At 48.8% G+C, this 23,027-nt stretch overlaps 1 protein-coding gene across 3 annotated transcripts in view; it reads right to left on the bottom strand.

Annotated features, from left to right (window-relative positions):
- Nucleotides 1–19,258, bottom strand: part of FOXN2 (forkhead box N2) — a 38,003-nt gene extending 18,745 nt beyond the window's left edge. For 2 of the 3 annotated variants that reach the window (XM_076334741.1, XM_076334744.1), the window contains exons 1-2: nt 19,196–19,258; nt 2,264–2,814 (exon numbers count right to left, since the gene is read on the bottom strand). In XM_076334741.1, the coding sequence (XP_076190856.1) occupies nt 2,264–2,800 (537 nt within the window). In that variant the 5' untranslated portion in view covers nt 2,801–2,814; nt 19,196–19,258. Of the gene's footprint in view, nt 1–2,263; nt 2,815–16,824; nt 16,973–19,195 lie in introns of all 3 variants that reach the window. The other variant, XM_076334743.1, reaches the window with a different exon arrangement.
- Between the last annotated feature and the right edge of the window lie 3,769 nt (nt 19,259–23,027).

Raw genomic sequence — 23,027 nt, 5'->3', positions numbered from 1 at the left:
TCCAATACGAGAGCCCAGATTCATTTGAAAGGCTTTAAAACCCTTTTTACCCTGATATTACAGAATAAACATGCTCCTCTCATGCAACATGCGATAGGCATCTCTGCTACCACAGGCACTCAGGGTAGAAGAAAGCTGACTACGTGCTCCCTTCGAGACACAATTAAGATGCCACTAACAAAGAAAAAATGGAAGAAAACACAAAATTATCTTGCCCTCTCAGAGAAGCACCCAGAGGCCTTGCTAGTGCATGGTTAGAGGCAACACAATCAGCAAGACAAGCTTGCAAGCTATGGCTGCTCGCTGCAAGAAGTGACACCTGAGGAGCTCATCCAAAGGGGTCTGCAGCACTCCTGTCATCCCCCGTGGAGTCTGCGCGTGCCACAGACTTATTTTGCAGGAAGAATTTGGAGCAGTACCCTCATCTGGTCCTTTTCTAAGCAAGGCAGAGGGTAAAGATTTAACTACTGTGTGTTGGAAATGGGGAAGCTTCGGCAAAGTTTCAGGAGGGGCTTTTTTTGTTTGTTTTTCTTTTTTTGGTAAATGCAGTTTCTGTTCTTAAGAATTAGAGAGTTGTGCAGTCTCTAGAGCCTTGGGAAAACGCTGACAGAGCATATGAGCATCACCTTACGGGTAGTGGTGGTACCTACTCTACGTTTTGTTTTTCCTACTAGAGGTGTCACATCTAGCAGCAAGCCATCCTTTGGCTTTCCTTCAGCCACTCTGAGCCCAGCAATACTGGTGGAGTCGGCAGGGTAAGCAGAGGACCGGGCAGTCTCAAGCTCCTGCCGCCCACATGCCGAGACACGAGGTCTGACTGGTAACTCCTAAATGGCGAGGGTTTCCAGGCTGGAAACAGGTGAGCTTTAAAGGGCAGATCCACACACAGCAGGAACTTGTATACCGATTTAGAAAATTTCCATTGCCTGCCCCAATTCTTCTGAAACTCACGTCTCCCTTCCCAGACAGAACCACCCAGTCCTTTAAGGGCACTTTTGCCACCTGCGGCAGCGTGCAGTCACTGCTCAGGTCCACATCCTTCACACAGGCACAGCTTGCAGCAAAATGTCATTTTTTTCAGGGCAAAGCTGCTGCTTGGGAAAACCACACCCGAACAATGTAACATAAAAGCAGTGATACTGAGAAGCGGTGACGTTCAGCCCTCAAGTACGAGACAGTCATACCCAACGCCCGCTGAGCTCCAGGCTGTACAGCCAGGACCTCTATCTTGACAGCGAGGCTGTCAAGCACGCCAGGCATTACATGCATGTCTGATAACAAGCCTGTTACCACTTAGGCTGATGTCCAAGCACATGGGCCCAGGATTTGTTTGTTGACTTTTGGTATGTGGTTTGTTGGTTTATTTAAGTCAGAGCCGGCTCTTTGAGGAATGGGATGCGAAATGAAAGAGGGAGGAAGGAAGTCGCTGGTAAAATCATACAAGTCAGAAGAAAGAATTTGTACAGAAAAGAGTATCCTTGACTTTAAGAAGTGAAGCTTGTGTCTGCATCACGCAGAGACACACACTGTTAGGTTATGACAGAGGTTAAAGCAATACGATATATTAAATGCAGGAATTAAGATGGTTGTTGGAAAGCTAGAGCTGTGCTAAGTATAAAAGAAGATCACAAGTGAAAGAGTCAGTTTAATAATCAAGACAGCTATTAGAGTGAGAAACACTCAGCCACGTACATACAGAGTGCCTGCAAGCAAGGGCGCCTTGCAGAAGACCACATCTGCACCCAAATGATCAACACCCATGCTAGCCAAGCGGGGAAGCTGCTTGGGATCCCGTGATCTCTTCTGCTTCCCGGTGCGATCGTGGCCGTGGCCATGCTGGAAAAGCAGGGAAGGAGGAATACACCCCAAGATTTCAGCATGGGAAAATAGAGAGAGCACCAGTTTAAGAAGTTTCAGCAAAAAGGCATCCTAAGACAGATGTCTAAAGTTTCAGGCCGGGTATTGCAGGCTAACAAAACTGTAAGTAAGTGGAAACAGGGTCCTTTGCAAAGCATGTCAGCCAGCTTTAAAAAGGATGCAGCACAGCTAGCTCTACCCAGGTCAGTACTAAAGAAAACCAAGAGACTTTTGTCATGCTGTGATTTGTCAGAAGTGGCATTTCCAAACCATCTCCAGCTGCAAATAAAGTGTTAGAGGACATGGAGGGTAAAAAAAAACCCCAAAAGTCCTTGAGAACAACAGAGTCTTCTCCATGTCCCTCTGAATGTCAAACTTGATCCACCTCCCTCCCGCCAGGTCTCACCTTGCCATGGCTTCTCTCCACCTTTCGGAAACACTTGTTCAAGGAGAGGTTGTGTCGAACTGAGTTCTTCCAGCCAGTGGGTGCCGTGGCAAAGTAGGGGAAGCGCTCCAGGATCCAGCTGTAGATTTCTTTGACTGGCAAGCTCTTGTTGGGGGAATGCTCGATTGCCATGTAAATGAGAAGGCTGAAAGAGTAAGGGGGTTTGGAAGTGGAGGATTTCTTTTCAGGGTTCTGGTAGCAGGATGGCGAGAAGGATGGCACGCTGTCGCCCTCAATGTCATATAAGGGGCTAACGATGGGAAGACCCTCACTTCCGAGGCTGAAGTTTGTTAGAAGGTTAGTACTTTCGTGCAGCCAGTTCAAATTTGTGAGCTCGTCGTCTGCTGAATCTCTGTCCACCACAGTGGCCTTTGGCCTGCCGGCATCGCCTGCGTCGGGCAAGCTTCCCACCCCATGACACTGCCGTAGTCCTGCAGCTTTTTCTGCTCCTGGTGTTTCAGCTTTCTTATCTGGAGTCATTCCAGTGACTGGACCCATTTAGCTTTATTGGTCTGCAACAAAGGAGACAGTCAGAAATCAATGCAAACCTTCAAAATCATGTTCAATGGCAGCCCACTAAACCCAAACACAGTGCTGTAGCATCCCCACGCTGTGCAAGAATACTGCAGTCACTGATGAGAGCCAGGGTCCAACATAAGCCCCCCGAGTAATCTCATAAGCACATGTTAACTCCCCCTGGTTTATAACCAGAACTTATGGTAAGCACTTGGAAACTGCTGTATCTATCTTGAAATGCCAATTCGGACACATAAATAATGGCTATTTTGATGTCAACATCTGAAATCTGAAAAAGACCTTAACAGGTAGGATCTAATCCATTCAGCTCTCACATTAACTCTTTAGTTATACTCTTTATATTGTAAATTGACCCTATTTAGAAGTGTTTGCCTTTGGTGCCCAAAGAGTAAAAAATAAGTTGCAAAACTTAAATCAGTGTAAAGTGAATTTGTGGTCTCAGCGCAAATGAAGTCTTTACAACCCCCTACAAGTCACAGCCATTCCCAAGTACTGCCCCTCATTTTCACCAGGGAAAGAACTGGCCAACCCATCAGTTCATCAGCTGGGGCCCGTGGAGCTGCCCAGGTCCAAAAGACCTTCTTTCCCCTCCCGCAAGGGCTTGCTGCTCTAACTCGGGCTTCCCTGCAGAGCAGAGGGTGGTGGGACCAGCTCTCAACGGGAAGGGACCATCTGCTGGGGTGGCAGCTCAGACCTGTTGCAGCAATAATGGCTGACCACTTGCTTTGATCTTTTCCCTAAATGAAAAAATATATATAAAATATAAAATTCTATCTATTAAAATCTGCCACACAGAATGCATGGTCTAACAGACTACCCATGCTTTAGAAGCATTACACTGACAAAAAGCATCTTCTTGCTCATAGAGTTTTAAAAGGGGTCATCTAGCAAACTATCTGATGCTAACAGCTGTTTTTTCTGCTGGTGTGACCATGTTAGAGCTTCACTGCACCTACAGCTTTGGCCAACATAACTGTACCAGAAGTACAGGCCAACAAAACCACTCTGAAGATGTGGTGTGTATATCTACATATATATACACACACACACAGGGGCTATACCAGCCTGCTGTAAACATAAGGCACTCCGACTATGGATGCAGTTTACCAGCAAAGCTGAGGTTCGTATTAACTGTAAAAAACCCCAAAAAAACCCAAATAAAAAAAAAAAGAAACCAACCCAGTTCCCTGTCCCAGTACATGTGCTATCATTCTGGTTTCATGCTCCAGCTCCTACTGCAGGAGCTCAATTGCAAGACTAGGACAGTTTCCATATCATATCTCACCAGACAGCTCTATGCAGTTACTGGGTATTTCCTTACAACCGTTTTTAGTAAACACATGGCTTCGTGCACTTGCATCTTCTCCTACAAAGTGGAGGCAAGGAGCTGGCCAGCTTGCGTACACCGTCTGGCTGTCCCACCTACAAAACCACGCCACTGGCTGGCTCCAGCCTGACAGCCTCACCATGTCCAAGCAATTACATTGCCCAACCTGCCTGGAGATGTATTTGCCCAGCCTCCTTATTTTGGAGGAGGGGAGCAACGTGCGCGATGGAGGCGTGACGTGGTGACATAGAAAGGCAACGGGATACATCCATTTTATGCTCCCCAACAGCAGCCAGAGCCCTGCCAGCCCCTGCCTGGCGCTGGGCAGACGCGGGGTGCAGAATTTGTGCCTCCCCCAGAAAATGCACCGGGTTTCCCACCAGCAGTTTCTTCTCCTCTCTTCATCTGCTCACACGCTTTTGCACCAGCTATTGCAAAACTGTTTTGACAGTAAAACCAGCACCTATGCTTACCAGTACTAGTGCTGGAAACCATCCCCAAATTTTCTATTTAAGTGCAGAGACCGGCGTGATTAACTACCAGCTCAGTCATTAAAAAAAAAAAATTAAAGCAAAGTGAACTGCTCAAATAGCTGGTCAAAAATAGCTTTGCTCTCCCTACAATTTACTTCTCCCCCAAGCCATCAGAGCAGATTTATATTGGCAGTCAGTGACTGCTGGCTTTAAACACAGCAATATATACATATGCTTATGTCATTTTTTCAATCCTTTCTTAAACTAAAAAATAAACAAAGGGCTAGTGATAAAATTCATACAGTGAGACAAACCCCAATTCTGCTGCAACGTGAGTTGCACCGTTTTCCTTATAATGATTAACTTTACCTCCTTGTTCCAGCGCCTCTTTAGCCAGCTACGTACTAGCTTATGCCTCTCAGCTGTGTATTAGTAATTTTAGCACTCGGTTCATGTTGCATGAAATATCCCTTTGCAAATCTTCAGTCAGCACAGTAGATCAAGAACATGCACATGCACACACACACATGCAAGTTTTAGGTCACTGTATTTATTCCTTTGGTGAAATGAGGCAATAAAGTCTGTTTTACAACACAAATACGGCCTGGGCATGCTCACAGTCTTCAAAAATATAGAGGGAAGAAAAACATATTAACTTCTTAAACTGGCACTTAAAATCAGGTAGGCTTTGTGGTGTCAACGCACTACTTGTTTGCATGCTGTTATGTGTTAGCAGAGAATCATTAGAAAAATTAATACCCTACTTCAAAAAAAAAAAGATTTGCAAGCAATATACTTACAGCAAATAATATAGGCTAGTGCCACGTTTCTCATAGTAGATGCATTACAAAAATCCACATCTCATATTACCTTCTTAGTGCCTAGTTCACCACCTCGCACATCTTCTACATGAGCACATCAGCAGAAGTTAATTTTTTTTTCTAGAAAGCTATAAAAGCCATTATTAGACTATTATAATCTAATAAATAAGAAAAAAAATAAAATCACAGTTCCGTAACTACTGCAGTTTTCAAAGGGTGTTCTGCAGTGGTCTAAATTGAATGCTGCATGAAGGATAATTTAAATATAGAAACAGCAGAGTATGCAACAGGAAGAGTTATTTTAATGAAGTAACATTTAACTCCATTGTGATGGTAGTAATGAGACTGGTAACATCGAGGACCACCAACTGACGATTTTGGCGCTGCCCTTCTGGAGATAGACAGTCTTCCTAGACAGCATCACCTCAGCCCCAATGACATAACGTGCTTCACACCACGCTAACCTACCCTTGCTTTGTTTGATCTCAGAATATCGTAACCTCTAATTCTGTCCAGTTTACTCTGGCCCGCTGCTGCATCAGTCTGAAGAAGAAACCAACATTGGCAGCCTTCCTACTGCAAAGGACTGCAAAGCCATCAAAAGCTCGCCCTTCCTGTAGACAAAGATCAACCACCACAACTCCAAGGGGTACCCCACAGATGGGGTCATTAACGGACACGTTAATGTCTGTCTCACCTCTCAAGCACCCAAGGGCCATGTGGACCACAGGATCTCCTCACCTCTCAAACACCCAAGGGCCGTGCGGCTCATAGGACCTCCTCACCTCTCAAGCACCCAAGGACCACGTGGACCACAGGACTGTCTCTATTCAGCTGAGACAGCACTGCTTTCTGCCTGTAGCAGCCTGGTGGGGAGCGACAGCAGTGCCACTGGTGTGTATCTGAAGGCACACAAGTGGTCAGCTTGCATGCCCTCCAAAGCCCCTCTTCATTCACACAGACCCTTAACGACATCCAAAATTCACAATTTCTTTTTCTCCATGTGTGCTCTGCTTGGCCATAAGCAGATGGGACTGTGAGAACACAGCTTCCAAGCTGTCGTTTTCAAGATTACCGCTTCCAATATTTGGGGTTTAATATTTTATATAAGGATCATGCGATTCACCAAAGCAGTCTTTGCTGTAAGCTAGCAGGGTTTTTTGTGGACAGGGATGACCCAGCGGGAGAGCCACAGCAAGAGCAAGGAGAGCAGACTGTGAGAAGAAAAGAGCACAAAGAAGCTCTCCAGTGCAGATGTCGTGATAAAACCGTATACGCTTGGACCCTCAGATTTTTTCCTAATGTTTCTTTCTCACTGTTACCGGCTAGAAGGGTCAATGCAAACAAGGTTAGAGGTAGCCACTAGGACTTGCTCTCCACAGTGCTCCCAGCCAAGCTGAATTAGCAGCACCGATGTGAAACAGGGAGGGAGGGGAGAGGGAAACCTAGCAGAAAGGCAAGGTTAAGAGCGCACATGAGCAGTGCAAGGCCACTCAGTGAAATTTATCTTCCACTCCTTTATTCCCTTGCTGCCACCTTCCCCGCCTCTTCAGCTACTGCAGGGGCAGCAAAAGCCTTGCAAGAAAACCATCTCCAAATGACACGCACCTGCTCAGCTGCTGAGACGCGCTCCCTGTCCCTCTCCTCCGGCTCTCCCGGAGCCACTTCTTACCGAAGGAGGATGGCAGATGGCAACCATTTAACCGACCTCTCCGGCTGGCGCGCTGAATGCCCAGAGACTTGCTGCAATTCCCACGAGGACAGCCCCAGCCCCGCAGGCAGAGCCGGAAGGCAACTCCAGCCGTGCAAATGCAGAAATAACGTGCTTTAAGCGCACCTCTAAAAAATGTGCAACAGTTTACGCTCTGTCCCATGTGCTTTGCCCCACCAATAAGTACACAGTAACACAGCACACTGCTGTTAATTAGTATTAACACTTGCAACTGAAAGACTAAGTATTCAAAGCCTAAGAACATCACGCATCCAAACCCTAAGGAACTCAAGCACCTATCTCCTGTAAGCACCTTCAAAAGAAAAGCCAACCAAAACATCTACTCCTCAAATACAAAGTACTGCAGCAGAGGTGCGCACTGTTGTCGCGGTTTAACCCCAGCTGGCAACTAAGCACCACACAGCCACTCGCCCACCCTCCCTCCCCGGTGGGATGGGGGAGAGAATTGGAAGAGCAAAAGTAAGAAAACTCGTGGGTTGAGATAAGAACAGTTTAATAATTGAAATAAAATAAATAAATAAATAAATAAATAAATAAATAATAATAATAATAATAATAATAATAGTAATGAAAAGGAAAACAACAAAAGAGAGAAAGAGAGGAACAAAACCCAGGAAAAATAAGTGATGCAACTGCTCACCACTCGCTGACCGATGCCCAGCCAGTTCCCTGAGCAGCGGTCACCACCCCGCAGCCAATTCCCCCTGGTTTATATACTGAGCATGATGTCACATGGTATAGAATATCCCTTTGGCCAGTTTGGGTCAGCTGTCCTGGCTGTGCCCCTTCTTGCTGGCAGGGCATGAGAAGCTGAAAAGTCCTTGACTAGTGTAAGCACTGCTTAGCAACAACTAAAACATCGGTTATCAGCATTGTTCTCATACCAAATCCAAAACACAGCACTGTACCAGCTACCAGGAAGAAAATTAACTCTGTCCCAGCTGAAACCAGGACAATATCCACACCTTATTCTATACCATCTATGTCATGTGCAGGTCCTACGCTTTCCAATACATTCCAATTAATCACCACCACTTTTCCTGTCTTTTGCTATATACACACAGACATCATCCCCTTAGTCTATGGGTCATCCTTCTAAAATGTCCGTTGAGTTCATTTAGTCCATGACTTTGGGTTCCATCTGTCCTAACAGTCCTTCAGGGCAGGAGAGATGGTGCGTGGTGTTGGACTGTTGCATGCTGAAGCCACTTCTGGCTGGCAGATGGCCAGGGCATCGCTGCTGTTTCTGTGCTGCTGTACTGGACAGGCTGGAACTCCAGTGTGAACTCGAGTCAAAGGGACTGTGACCTGTGGATGAGTCCACACGGGAGCAGGACATCCCAAAGCGTCTGTGGCCGTGGATAAGTCCACACCAGAGCAGCTACATCTCTAAGCGTCTGTGGCCGTGGTCATGTCTGTGCCACAGCAGGTATATCTCTGAAGGGATTGTGGCCCAAGGATAAGTCCACCCTGGAGAAGGTACACCTCAAAGCATCTGTGTCTGTGGATAAGTCCATGCTGCAGCAGGTACACCTTGAAGCATCAGTGGCTGTGCATGAGGTCATGCTGGAGCACCTCAAAGCGTGTGGCCATGGATAAGCCCATGACAGAGCAGGTACAGCCCTGGAGGGACTGCAGCCATGGGCAAGGCCATGGTGGAGCAGGGTCGCTCCTGAAGGGACTGTGGCTGTGGGTACGGCCACAGTGGAGCAGGTGTATCTCTGAAGGCATTGTGGCCCATAGAGAAGGCCATGCTGGAACAGATGCTCCTCAACGCAACTGTGGCTGTGGATAAGTCTATGCCACAGCAGGTGTACCCCTGGAGAGACTGTGGCTCATAGATAAGGCTCCACTTGGAGCAGGTACTCCCCTAAGGGACTGCAGTCTGTGGGTAAGTCCGAGATGGAGCAGGGGCAAGGGGAGGAGGTCATTGCAATGTTAAACCCCATAACCTGGCCCAAAGGGACCCGGGGTGAAGATTGTAATGGAAATACCTTTAAATTGTTGTAACCCATGATTTCAGTTGCATGTTGTAGGAATTACTATAGCAGGAACCACCTGAACCAATGGAGGAAAAGCCTTAACAGAAGCAGTGCAAGTGCAGCAGTGACCTGACCTGAGCTGGCTTTGGTGCCCAATAACTCCATGCAACACACCACCTCTCCTGGCCTGAGTGACCACCAGAACAGATGGAGCCCAAAGTCATGGACTAAATGAACTCAGTGGACTTTTTGTGGACGTTTTACAGGGGTGGTCCGTAGACTAAGGGAATGATATCTGTGTATTATATCAAAGGATGGGAAGGGGGGTGGGGGTTAATGAGGATGTATTGGATAGTGTGGGACCTGAGCATGACGTCAATGGTATGGAGTAAGGGGTGAAGAATGTGCTGATTTTGGCTGGGGTAGAGTTAATTTTCTTCATAGCAGCTAGAATGGGGCTATGTTTTGGATTTGTGCTGGAAACAGTGTTGATAACACAGGGATGTTTTCGTTGTTGCTGAGCAGCGCTTACACAGAGTCAAGGCCTTTTCTGCTTCTCACACCACCCCACCAGGGAGCAGGCTGGGGGTGCACAAGAAGTTGGGAGGGGACACAGCTGGGACAGCTGACCCCAACTGACCAAAGGGATATCCCACACCATATGACGTCATGCTCAGCATATAAAGCTGGGGGAAGAAGAAGGAAGGGGGGGGACGTTCGGAGTGATGGTGTTTGTCTTCCCAAGTAACTGTTATGCGTGATGGAGCCCTGCTTTCCTGGAGATGGCTGAACACCTGCCTGCCCATGGGAAGCAGTGAATGAATTCCTTGTTTTTCCTTTGCTTGCATGTGGGGCTTTTGCTTTACCTATTAAACTGTCTTTATCTCAACCCACAAGTTTTCTCACTTTTACCCTTCCGATTCTCTCCCCCATCCCACCAGGGGGGAGCGAGCAAGCGGCTGTGTGGGGCTTAGTTGCCAGCTGGGGTTAAACCACAACAACTATTTTGCATGTTAATTATATACAGAGGACTATGATTCTAGGGTAAGATGATTCAAAGGCTGCAAAGTCAACTGAGGTTGCTCAAATAAAAGTTAGGGCAAGAGAGACGACCTTCTGTCCAGCTGTCTTGTGATTTTAGCATCGCTCAGGAGCACATGGAAATAATAAACACCAGTCCAGCACCCAAAGCCCAGTGAAGTCCTGCTCTTCCAGGCCACTCGCTACCCAGACAGCACAGCCCAGGTCCGAAGGGGCTGATGAAGGCTGCAGGTGTATTCAGGTGGCAGTCAGGTTCAGAGAAGCCCTAACAGATCGGAGGAGATTCAACATCGTGAGACAAGAGAATTTTTGCAGTCTTCTTTCAAACTCACTGTAGAGCTAAGTTTGGGAAAGGTTATGGGGGCTGGAAGGTCCTCAGCCTAGTGGAGCACATCTGGGGTTAAACCAGGTTTGCACGCCCCCATACACATCCCAGCTATGCCTTCATTTTGACGGAAGGCCTTGAGCACCACTGTGTTCTGCCACAGAAACAAGTATTTTAATGCATGAGTATGTTATGAAGACAAAGCTGCTTTAACAAAACTGGGAGTCCGCTTGGGCATATCCTCAGGCAAGCAGGGAAGCACGCTTTTTTTGCAGCAGCCCTTCCTGAAGAAGTCTCAGCTCCAGCAGAGTCCAGGTCCAGTGGGCAAAGCCACAGTAGATACCTCCATCCCACCAAAGGTGACCTTCTCCAAAACCAGCAGTGTTGCAGGTAACGGTGCACAGCTGTCATTTTAGTACTACGGCCACCACGGCTGGACTCGTCGACCCGACGAGAAAGAATTCAGCCTTTTCGTTAAAAGACGCCATAGACCTTGTTAGCATGTGAGCAGAGCTGCTGCTGCTGCTTGACCCTTCTTCACTCTCCAGTGGCGTCAGATGAAAGGTGCCGTTTGGCATCCGCACAACATCAGTGCCCCAGGTTAGGACAACCTTCTCTACAACTAACGTACCTATTTATTTCTGTAGCAACTAGGTCACCTCTGCTAGTAGCAGGAAGACCTGGAACCTGCTAACAGTGCAGTAATTTCCCTCCAGATTTAAAAAATAAAAATTAAAAAAAAAAATAAAAAAATCTTACCATGCATTGTCTAAGTCTGAGGAGAGGAATATGATTTTAATCCAGGAGAAGAGATTTTTAGCTATATCACACTTACATTAATGAAAGCAGCTCTGCAGCCACGCTCTCTGCGACAAGCTCAGGGCATGCAGCCTTAGTGATAGAGCTGGGGCAATTTGTGTACTTTACACACAACTTTTGTACTAACATCTACACGCTCTGAGAGAATATTTTAAAAGATTGGTATGTGCCTTTGCACGCAAGCAACTCTTGCATGCAAACTCTTCTATTGATTTTTCATATTCCCTTGCATTTACAGGAAGCATATCGACACCAGGGATTGTCCTGACTTAAATACATCAATGTAGGTATCGTGTTGCTAAAACAGCACAAGAATTACACAAATAAATGACTGTCACCACTCACCTACACAAGTTTACAATAAACTTTCAAGACAGCACAGGACCAGCTTCAAGTTTTCGCCCGTTAGAGGGAAGAGCAACAAAAAAAATCTTGGCACAACTAGTGAAAACCCATCGACAAAAAGCACGACATCCGCTTGACCGGGAGCATTAAAAGCATGACACCAGACCATTTTCCCCCCCATTAATTTAACCTTCCCCCCCTCCCTCATCTCCTTTGTCTCGGGCTGCCCTGCTCCATCCCCTGCCCACCTCACACGGGCGGCTCGGCAGGCTGGAGGTCAGCCTGAACACCCCCCCCCCGCCTCAGCCCTGCAAAAGGCCTATATTTGATTACAACACTATATGATGTCACGTATCCAAGACAACTAAAGGCATTACGGTCTCCCAGGGACAAAACCGCCTCTCGGCCATAGATTTCAGCGAGCTGGGACCCGTTGTCTGCAGAGGAGAAGAACGGGCAGCTGCACCCCCCGTGACAAAAGGCACCCAGAGATGCTCCCCCAGGGCAGCACCCGTGGCAGTCAGGGCCCTTCCTGCTCCTCTTGGCTTGCAAAGCGGGGGGGGAATTAAAAATACCCGTTAGAAAGGTGGTTATCGGCTTCTCAAAGCCAGTCTGAAAAAAAAAAAACAACCAAAGGACCGAACAAGCCGCAAGCTCCAGGGTTTCTTTTTAACCTTGGCATCGGAGGGCTCAAAGGAGGAGAGAAGTTTTCCAGGTATTTGCTGAAATACTTCCAATGCCCCTTTAATGTCAATATTCTCCCTCACTCTGTGATCTAATTAAAGGCAAGGAAAAAAAAACAAAACGCAGTAACAAAACCCAGTGAAAAGGTCCAATATTAGGAAAAGTTAAGAAATACTGCAAAATTTAAAAAGGTAAGTGAATAAACCCTTATCATAGCCCGGGGAAGGGCAGGGAGTGAGAGAAAGAGATTTCATCTGAAATCTAACTCGTATGAAAAAAGTTTTCGTTTTTTTATTAAGTACACATATACACACACACAAGTGGGTTTGTGATTGAAGTAAATATCTGAAACGAAAACGATAGGTAAACTCAGACATGCCCAGACTCCAATCCAGACCCTGTGCACAGCCCAGAGTCTCTGGGCCATTTATTCCAGCGCTGCCTGCAGAGACTTTGCAATCGTGAAGCCTTTCCAAAGGCTGCAGTCACTGTTGGATGGGGTTCCCTGTGCCTCAGATTCAAAACATGCACATGAAAACAGTCTGAGTATAACAGAGAGATTGGGAAGTGATAAAAAAAACCAGCAGTGAAATCTAAACTATTAAGAAAACCCCTTGGTGTTACAGAAAGCGGGGGGGGGGGGGCAGTACTTTTAAGATAAATGCTTTACTGCCAATAGTAGCTTTTCAAAAGTAGCTTTTCAAAAGATGCCTTCGGGTCATGTTCCTTAAATTCAGTACACTGCTTGCTAAATGGACCAAAATGCAAAAAAATGTAAGCCATTGATATGTTCACAAGTGAGCCATTTGAGCAAATGCCTTGCAAAATAATTCTGATGCTAATTTCCTTTCCAGGGTAACCCTTCCACGTGTTTCTCTACCATCCTCTTGAAATAGAAGTGAATATAGCTACATTTCAGCTGGTGGCAGTACCAATTTACCAACATTAGAAAACATAATGCTATCTTTTCCATCCAGCTTTTCTGCCTTCTTCAGCCTTAAAGTACCAGAACTCCCGATTTTCAGCTGAAAGCCAACAATTTGAAGCTTCACCCCAAGTGACCCTTACGCAAGATTTCATTTAAAAGCATCATCGGAGCCGTACCACAAAGCCACCGCCACGTTACCAGCACAACTTCGTGATCGTGAAGCTGTCACCAATTGCTGTTTCCCATGTCCTGCTCCCCAAGCGCAAGTTTTCCTCCAGAGCCCCAGGCACGGCAAAGCGATGCTCTTCAACATGCTGACCGCCCCGGCCAACTTGCTCTTAATTTTACTCCAGAACTGTTGAACTTGGCTTTCTGTTTCAAAATTACTTCATATCAGAATAATCCCTCTGCTCATAATGGTTGTGGCACAAAATTATCTTTTCTTCTATACGGTGACCCCACACTGGAACAGCTGGACCAAGTAGGTTTCTCGTATAGAAAAATGGCCCAGTTTAATCATACAGGGTCTGTATGTTGAGGTACACCTTCAGACGGAAGGCTACAGAAGACACAAGTTTCTCTAAACACAGAAGAAAGGCACCCATGCTAGCAAAACTAAGCTGTCGAAGTACAAGATGCCATCTGACACTTCTCATATGGCATGGTCAAAAGCCCAAAAGCATACTAGCTCATACTTTTGACCACTCAACATCCCTAAACCAAACTGGCTGATAACCGGTCTGGTGATGGTCCTCACAGACCAGAGGATGAGGGATGAGCGATTGCTGCTGCTTGGCAGCAAGCTTCCCAGCTCCCGCTCACTCAGTTCTACTTTGTGCAAGTTTTCCAGCTGCTGAGCTCTCTCCACATCCAGTAATTAGCTTTTAGGCGACCATATACTTGCCCCAAATCTAAGCATAATGCAATCCAGTGAGAATGTTAAAAAGGAAGCAAGCAGGGGACTGCACGTGAACTGGGAAACTAAAAGTAGCTACAAACTGCAAGATAGGAACGCACTGAAAATAATCTGAGAGAAGAAACAAAGCCTGAGCATGGTATCAAGATAAGCTGCTCCAAGAGAGGGGCTTTGGGAATACATCCAGTCACACATCACGAAGTCCACAATAAAAACGCGATGGCAATTTGTACGACACACACTGGTGGGACACCCAGATGCATAAGCAAAATAACACGAGGATCGAGCAGCATCACCCGCATACCACCCATCCAGCACTTAATAGATGGAAAACGCGGTCACGCCGATAAAGTCAAAGGTACCCAGTGGTGCCGTTCAAAGGCACATCGAGGTGTGTGTGGCTGTAAGGCAGAGACCAGGTTTGTTGCTGGCCGTAGGCAAAGGCCCGCACACGGCTGTAAGCGCTGCAGCTGGAGGCTGTAGACCTGATCTCAGCCCAGCCCTGCATTTCAAACCCCTCCCATCAGCAAGTTCAGAGAAGTGGCATCAGCCACCTTAGTCCACAGCTGCCACCTTGCAAGGCAGCCAACGTACACGGGTACTGCTGACCTGAGGAAATCGTATTAGGATTTTCTGCCAGCGGGTAAAACTGGGTGAAAACATTCCCAACTCATAATCTAATCCTTACAGAGGGTGCAGAAGAGCAGGGGTGGGGGTGATTTCTGCAGCAGCAGTAGCCAATTTAATGGAGTTCCTAACATATCTTAATCTTTGAGGAAAAAGTAGGGAGCTCTAAGTCTAGTTGGAACATAACAGAAAAAAATTTGAACACACTAGGAGAAAAAAAAAAAAGTCAAAATCCACATCGTTGACTTTTGATATAAATCTTCTTATCTGCACAAATTCCAGGCTTCTCTTTAAATGGTCCTGGTACATGAGCAACCGTTCGGTAACACGGGTATTTCTACCCCAGACACAACAGCTAGTCTTCCCAGTTGCAAACCGCACAGACCTCCGGGCCCTCGGCACCGAGGAGCACCCAGCAGCACTCTCCAAAAGCGAGTGTGCCCCAACCCTCATGCTTCCGCAGCGTTTTACAGGGAGGAGGCAGAGTACCAGGGGTCATAAAGACACTGACTGGCATCAGACAGCACTTCTTCCGTATGACGTAATTTATTACCGAAACATGGGCGAGCCCGTCTGCCACTTGCTGACTTAAATTGTACTTTGCAAGTACCCCAGAGCATCACTGTGTGCTTTTACCCAGCATGGTGAGGATGGGATGGAGAGTTCATCATCACACAGCGTGCAGTAAGTCAGAAGGCACGTGTAATATGACAGGGAACTAATAAACATATCACACACAAAGGTCCAGCCAGAAAAAAAGTGAAGCAGCATCTCAGGGTTTTCTTGTTTTACTTGTGGGTGTTTTCTCTGGGAGCCAAGGAAGCTGCTGGATCTGGGAAGAGCCACGCCACAAGCACCCAAACCATCAGTTGCTGCGCTGGGATGCGGACGAGGTTTGCAGTCTGCAAGCGCGCACTTGTTGAGAGACGAAGCCCCGTGCTGACGTGAGTCACCAAGTGCCGCTGACAGCAGCATCTCGGCGCAGGAAGTTGCCCAACACCATTTCAGTTGTCGAGCGGCGAGGCACACGCGCTAGGATGAGGCACTCGCTGCCTCCATCTACTTCCCTCAAAAAAGTTACAGTCAATGCAGTGACATCCTATATACGAGCTTATACACAATACACCTCATTAACGGGAGGGGGGGAACAGCAAAAGCCATAAAAAGAAACCTCAAGGAGCCAAATGGAATAAAACGGACAGAATTTACACCTGTGCTAAAAGGTAGTGAGTATGCATCCGTACCGCTGACAGCCTTTACTTATGGGGACTAAAGGCTGTTTTCCATTGATTTACAGCCAGGAAAGGAAAGCTGTATTTAAGACAGCTCATTTTGCACCGCGGCAGTGCAGTAAGACTACCCCCTTGAAGGGAACGGCCTAAGAGATGCACAGCAGCGGTGGCTGTGGGCACACGGTCACTCCTCCCAACACTCCTACTTTCTGTCACCCCGCCAACTATAATCCCGCTGTCTGGCTCGTTCTGATAAGGTAACACGAACTTGTATTTGGAAAAAATCTTCTGAGTGCCTGGGATATTTCCTCCCATAAACACCAGCTCCTTTTAACCCCAACAACGAGAAGCCAAGGAACGATGACGGGGGAGGAAGGTGAAATTACAACCCTAGTGAAGCCAGCATCAAAACTTCCACTGTTTTTATGGGAACCAATGTTTCCATGCAAGAACTGCATCGCTTTCTCATCAGTTTAAATTAAATCCATACACAGCATCTTCAGGCGCTAAACTATCTCGTTCACCAAGAGTTTGGCCTTGCTCAACGTGTCAGGTTTTCAAGCTGACTGCATTGAGCGGGCAGGGCCTATGGTTAATAAAGATAGTAAAAATGAGCTTGACGTGCCCCTAAGCCTCTGTCTTCTTTCCCAGGCACTACAGTCGCTTGCCAGGCAGTCCTTTTTTCTAGTCCGACAGGACCATTACACATCCCTGTATCTGCTCCGTTACTTACTGGACTGGCATGTCCTGACACTGAGATAGCTGCTGGCAATGCTGGCACCTTCCATCCCGAGCTCCCCAGAGGACGCGGGAAGGCTCCTCAAGCAGAAAACCTGTGGCAGTTGGAGCTGTTGGGGCAGCACGCTCCTTGGTTGGTGTCCCTTTTGGATAAAAAAAAAAAAATCTTACTTCTGGGCTGAGCAGTCCCTGCGGAGCTCCTTCGGTACAGCCTCGGTGGCAGCACCCAAAGGGGTCACAACTTCATCCTCTGGTCAAGACGCTGACAACGAAGACATCAACCGAGTTTTATTCCAGCAGGGTCCCGGAGAGCACTCAGGGCCGCACGCCTGAAGCAATACGGGGTTGGTGCCTCCAGCTCCCTCCAGCCCCCTGCTCCCCAGGGCAGTGCCGCAGCTAGAGCCAACGCAGCACCTCCACCACCCTCTGCAAGCGTAAACTCCGTGTACAGCGGCACCGCTCAGTTTAGAGGGCATTTGGGGAAAAAAAAAAAAAAGACTAAGAGCACAGAAAAGTCCTATATGTATTTTAGGCAACTCAAACGTACAAAGTGAGAATTACCATCTTCCCCCTATTTCTACAAAACTCAAGTCACGCAGCTGGACACAAGTGAGCCCCCAGCAGAAGCCGAACCGCTGCGGCAGCATGCGGCCGAGCTCAGAAATAACACACCCTGGCACTCTGCTAAGTTCATTATCTCAAGCTCTGTGCCGTGTTAATTGCTACTATATAGCTTTCAGTTCAGAGCTGATGTGTCCAGCTACCTTCTGCAGAGCTTGGGAAACGTGAGTTGGCACCTGCCAAGAAAAAAAAAAACCAGAACAACTGCAAACTAGTTCCAGTTTTCTGACATAACGCCAGCTTAATTTTTCTTGCATAGATATAGCATCACACCAGACTTCTAGGAGGGAAAAAAGACCCCAAACCAAGAAACACAACAGAAGTTAAATGATTCACGTGTCAATATATGACAACCCAACTGTTACCGAAGTCCACCTAAATGCAAGTCCACCAATAATAAGATTTGGAGTGTGTGTGTATATATATGTAGTATATTATATATAAAATTATCTTGATTTCACAGGTTAGCCACAAACCTAATCAAGTTACCTTCACAGCATTCAAGTCCAACGTAATTCAGCATTTTTAACTTTACATTTTGTATATAATGTCCATCCCTAGGCAGGCACCAAGGCGGGGAGGGGAGTTTACTGGGTCCCGCTCAAGGTTATTCCTTATTTTCTGGTTTTACTCTTTGTCCTCTTTACTCTTTGTTTTGGGCCTTGTCAGAATCCAAATCTTCACGAACAAAAGCCAGTTTCCGCTCCCACATAAACTGGGAGACCAGGGGCGTTTGTGTGTCTGGGCAGGAGTAGGCCAGGCGGGCAGTAAGATGCTGCTCCTCAGCCACCACCGTAATTCACTGCCCAACTCCACCAAAAACCCCCCAAAAAGCCGGAAAACTCCGAAGGGCCACGTGCAGAATCCCAGCCGTGCCTCGAGCACCTCATGAGCCGTTTCCAGTGTTTTACCCCAAAATGCGGGACCCCCGTAACGCGTCTGCTGCTCCCCCCTCACCTCTGCAAACCGCAGAGACTTTGCACAGCCGTGGGGGTTTCCCACCGATTTTGGGACAACGGGGCGCACCGGAATAACGCCCAAAGGGTGTTTATTTAGTTAAATAAACCGCTTGAGGGGTTTATTGCGGTGACCCGGAGGCGAGGGGCACGGCGGGGCCGCGCTGCCGGGTCCCTGCCCCGGGCGGACCCCGTCTCTACCCACCCCCCACCCCCCATTGGAAGCGCGTAAGAAGCGCGGGCCTGCGATGCCGTGGGAGGTCATCCGCGTAAAACCCGCGGACGGACGGACAGACGGAAGTTCCGCGGAGCCGCGCCGGGAGGAGGAGCTGCGGGGTTGGGGGGGGGGGGGGCGGGGGGGAGCGGGTGGCCCCGCTCCCGGCACGGCCGCCCCGTGGAGGGGTCCCCACGCACCCTGCGCAGCCCCCTCCCCACGCATCGGCATCGAGACCGGTAGAAGAGGAAGCGCCACCGCCGCGCGTTGTCCCCACGCGGGGGGAGGGGGGGGGGTGTCGCTTCTCCGCCTCCACGCGTGGGGCGCAACATCCCCGAGGGGGGGGCACCAGCCACCCCCCCAGCACCAGCGGGACCCGCCGCCCCGCTCCCCGCGCTTTCCCAGTCCCCCACGAAACCCTTCCAGAGCGCTAAAAACAAAACAAAAAAAACCCCAACCCCCAAACCTCCGAAAACCCCCAAAACTAAACCAAAAAAAAAGGGGAAAAGCAACAAAAACAGGCGTGGGGATGGGGGGGGGGGAGGGGGCGGGCGGGCAGCGCCGGCTCCACTCACCGCGGTCATGAAGCCGTGCGGCCGGCAGCGCGGACACAATATGGCAGCGGGGGGATGTGTCAGGGAGCAGCTGCTCCCTGCGCAGCGGCGGCGGCGGCACCGCCCTCCCCGCCTCCCCATGGCAACCGGGAACAACCCTTCCACCACCACCCCCGTCGCCGGTACCGCCTCCCCGCACCGCCCCGTCGGCCCCGGGGTGGCGGCGGTGCCTGCGGCACCGCCGCCACCCCGGGGCCGACGGGGCGGTGCGGGCTGCGAGCGGCTTCCAGGCTCCCTATCCCGCCCCGAGCATCCTCGCCGGCTGGGAAAAGTTTCCGTTTCCCCCCAAAACACCCCCTCAAAAAACCAAATTTGGAACATAAACCCTCCTTTTAGTTTCGCTTCCCTTTCCTCTCCCCCTCGCGCATCCACAATCCGCCCGTTCGCTTGTATATTTTGCCTATTTTTTCCCCCAGGTTTTACTCATGTCTCCCATGACATTAAACCTTCTTTCTTTTTTTTTTTTTTTTTTTTTTTTGTCCTCTTAACAAAGATGAAGCTGCCGCCGTGTTTGCTCTGCCTTGTAGCGCATTGTCCTCCACTCGTGCCTTTGGCTTTAAGCTTTTCAGGGCGAGAACTTTGCTGTTTGCTTAGCGGGGTTTTACAGTCCTGCATACACTTGCAGTTTTACAACATAATAAAGAGGACCTCGGGAAGTCGCTCGCAGGGAGAAGTCTTCTTCCGCGGACGATCTGCCGCTGCAAAAAAGTTTATTCGCCCTTCCAAGGTTTCCTTGCCTTCCGAAGGACGCTCGGCTTTCGCCTGCCTCTTGATACATTGCAGTAATTTTATTTATAAGGGAGGACGGGAACATGTTTCAAGGAAATTCCCCCACTCCACGTTAGCAGGAACCAGTTGTTTTTTTTTTTTTTTAATTTGAAATCATTTCAGTTCAGAGAACTGGGTTTTTTAAGAGTGAGGATGAATCAGGCCCAGGGTCATAGCCGGCAGAATATTCTCCCAAGGGCGGAGGATTGAACCCAGTGGCAGGGAGGCTCAGCCCAGCACATGCAGGCTCCTTCTGCTACGCTGTGAAGCACGACAGGCTTCGGAAAGAGTCCAGCCGCACAGTTTTGACCAGAATAAATCGTTCTCAGCAACTTCCATTTTGCTCCTACCTAATTTCCACTGATTGAATACATTATGATTCATTCAACCTTTTCTTTTTTTTTTTTTCTTCACAGCTTCAGAAGTTATCCAGGCCCTTCCAACCTCTCGGCAGACAACAGAAGTGCACTTATATTAATAATGTATTACTAAAGCCATCTAACGCTGAAAGCACCCTCCACTTCTAAACCATTAAAAATAGACCTAGCGCTGCTGGTACCAGCAACGCTTTGCCCGTAAGAGGCTCTTTTGCCTAAATTCCCATCCCTCCGCCTCCCAGAAAGCGTGCGCTGCGGCTTGCCTTGATAGCTACCACACCTCAGCTGCTTCAGAGGGAGGGAGGAGCGGGGGCCCAAGCTGCGCATTGTTTGCCTGTGGGAATCAGGGTGTGTTGCTTCGCCTTTTGCCCGGCTGGGCGGCAACCTGAAAGAGAGATATCTGAATCCCGGATCCATTCAGCTTCCATACCTTACATGAAAGGTTTGGTGTGAGCCACGGAGCACGGCATCCATTCTCACCCCTTGATTGCATTTACACCCCGGCCTTTAAAGCGGAGCTGCTCACAGATTTTTCCATTTGCCCTTTAAAGATGCAATCTGAGTTCAGGAGGAACATACGCCCTCCCACCCTTTATGTTTTAGTGGAAGAAAAAAAAACCCAAACCAAACAAAACCTAAAAGGATAAAAACTGAAAGTGCCCTGAAGTCACCACCCCCTCACAGAAACAAAAAATAAAACTTGGCCTTTGAACGAGCATTTTATTTAAACCAGGGTGTAGCACAACACTTCAAATGAAATAAAATATTTTAACACCTCCTGAAAAACGTTGTCACCTTTGTCATCCTCAGTCCTCTCTACTGCTCAACATGCCCACAGTAGGGTTTTTTTGGCTTTAAACAATACTATGTTGTTAAAAATCCAACAACTCCGTATCAATAAAGGCAGTAACCACGATTTGAAGCTTTCTGGAGTGCCTTCTGCATCAGGCCCTTACCTCCAACACCAACCAGGGTCGCCTTCACTCTTCTGCTACCTGTGAAGTCACCAGTGGCTGCAGTAGTGCATTTGGGGAGGGGGGACAAAAAAAGGCCCAGCACAATCCCTAGAAAGGCTTCAGCTTTCCGCCTCGTATCATATTCATCTCAGTAACGCGCCATAGGCAGAATTACGTCTCCTAGAGGTACATGTGTAGTTGCAATTCTGCAGCAGCTCGTCCGTGCAGTGCTGACCCGGCTCGGTTGGGGCGCAGAGCATTTTGAGTGGGCATTGCCAGGTCGGGTAGTGGGTACAGGACAGGCACGTGCCACAGATACGTGATTCAGCATCCCCAGTGTTACAGTGATGCTGGGGGTTGCTCCTCAAGGGTGTTTGCTTTCCCACCAGCCACAGCCCCCAGGAGCAGCCCTGCAAAAACCAGTGCGTTCCTGCCGGAGCATGGTTTGCACCCTGGGGCGATGCTTCATTTGCAGCCTGTCTTCAGCAGCAGCCCGGACCCATGCCTGCAGCTCACGCAGGAGCTGAGGCATGCCAGGGCTCCAGGCTCTCCTGACCCCCACCAAACACACAGCGGGAGAGAAGGGTATGCACCCTTCATGAACAGGCAGGGACAGTCCTTCACCGCAGGCCTTTTTGGGTCATCATGGGGGCACTCACACCACTCCTGATGTTTGCCTGCTCTGCCTGTCCCTGCCTGTACTGGCTCCTGACTAGCCACCTCAGCCAGCATCAGAATGCCTTCACCCAGTGCCCAGGCAGCTGCCAGATGATCAAGGAACCTGTGTTTGTTCGGTGTCCGCTCCGAGTTTGATCTCTGCTTCCTTACCATGAACCAGTTTGCCTGCTAAATCCTGCACACGATTTGTGAGAGCAAGAGGGAGCAGGTGGTGGAGGGCTGGGAGCAATGGTATCAGACAGAGCCAAGGCCACCGGTGTCGTTCTGCCGCTGAGAAGCTGGAGAGCCACGGCATGGAGGACGCCCTGCCAGGCTGCTTTGTGCAAAATCCCTGAAAGCTGCTTGTTCCCAAATTTTGGATTGAAGGGATGAAACCATTCTTTCCTGCAATTTATCCTGTCTCACAACAGAGATCTGCAGCTGCTGGCAGTCCAAGCCCACACGCTGCCTTGGTCTCCCTCTCACTCCATCTCAGCTTTCTACTGCACGCAGGACAAGCACCAGAGCTACCGAAGGAAACCTACAGCAAAACAGTGACAAAGCAAAGCAGAACTCATCCAATAAATATGACAAGGACATGGTGCTATTTCCCAACATAGACCTTTAAAATAGGTGGGAGAGACATTAGTCATGGTGCGACACCATGGGTCTCCACACGGCTCCCCAGGATGCCCATGCAGTACCTCCTGCAGTCACCCAAGGCAGGAGGCATGGGGAAGATGGGCTGCAGAGGTGGAGGCAGGTGCTGAGGAGGTGGCAGGAGGTGCCCTCTACCCTGCCCTTGTCACCGCCTGCTCAGGGCCAAGTCAGACTCAGCAGAGGCTGCTGGTGCCTCTTGGCCCAGCTCCAGGGCTGTCCTTGAAGGTACTGCCCATTCAAGGACACGCCGTGACTGCTTTGCCAAGGCAGCTCTCATCACTGCAGCTCTCCTTCCCGGCTCCTGCGCAGTTTCTGCCGGAGGCTGGCTGTCCTCCCCCCTTCAGGGCACAGTCACGGCTCTGCTTGTCTTGCTCT

The sequence above is a fragment of the Aptenodytes patagonicus genome, chromosome 3, assembly GCF_965638725.1.
Source record: "Aptenodytes patagonicus chromosome 3, bAptPat1.pri.cur, whole genome shotgun sequence".
NCBI lineage: Eukaryota > Metazoa > Chordata > Aves > Sphenisciformes > Spheniscidae > Aptenodytes > Aptenodytes patagonicus.
This window is presented reverse-complemented; position numbering and strand designations above follow the sequence as displayed.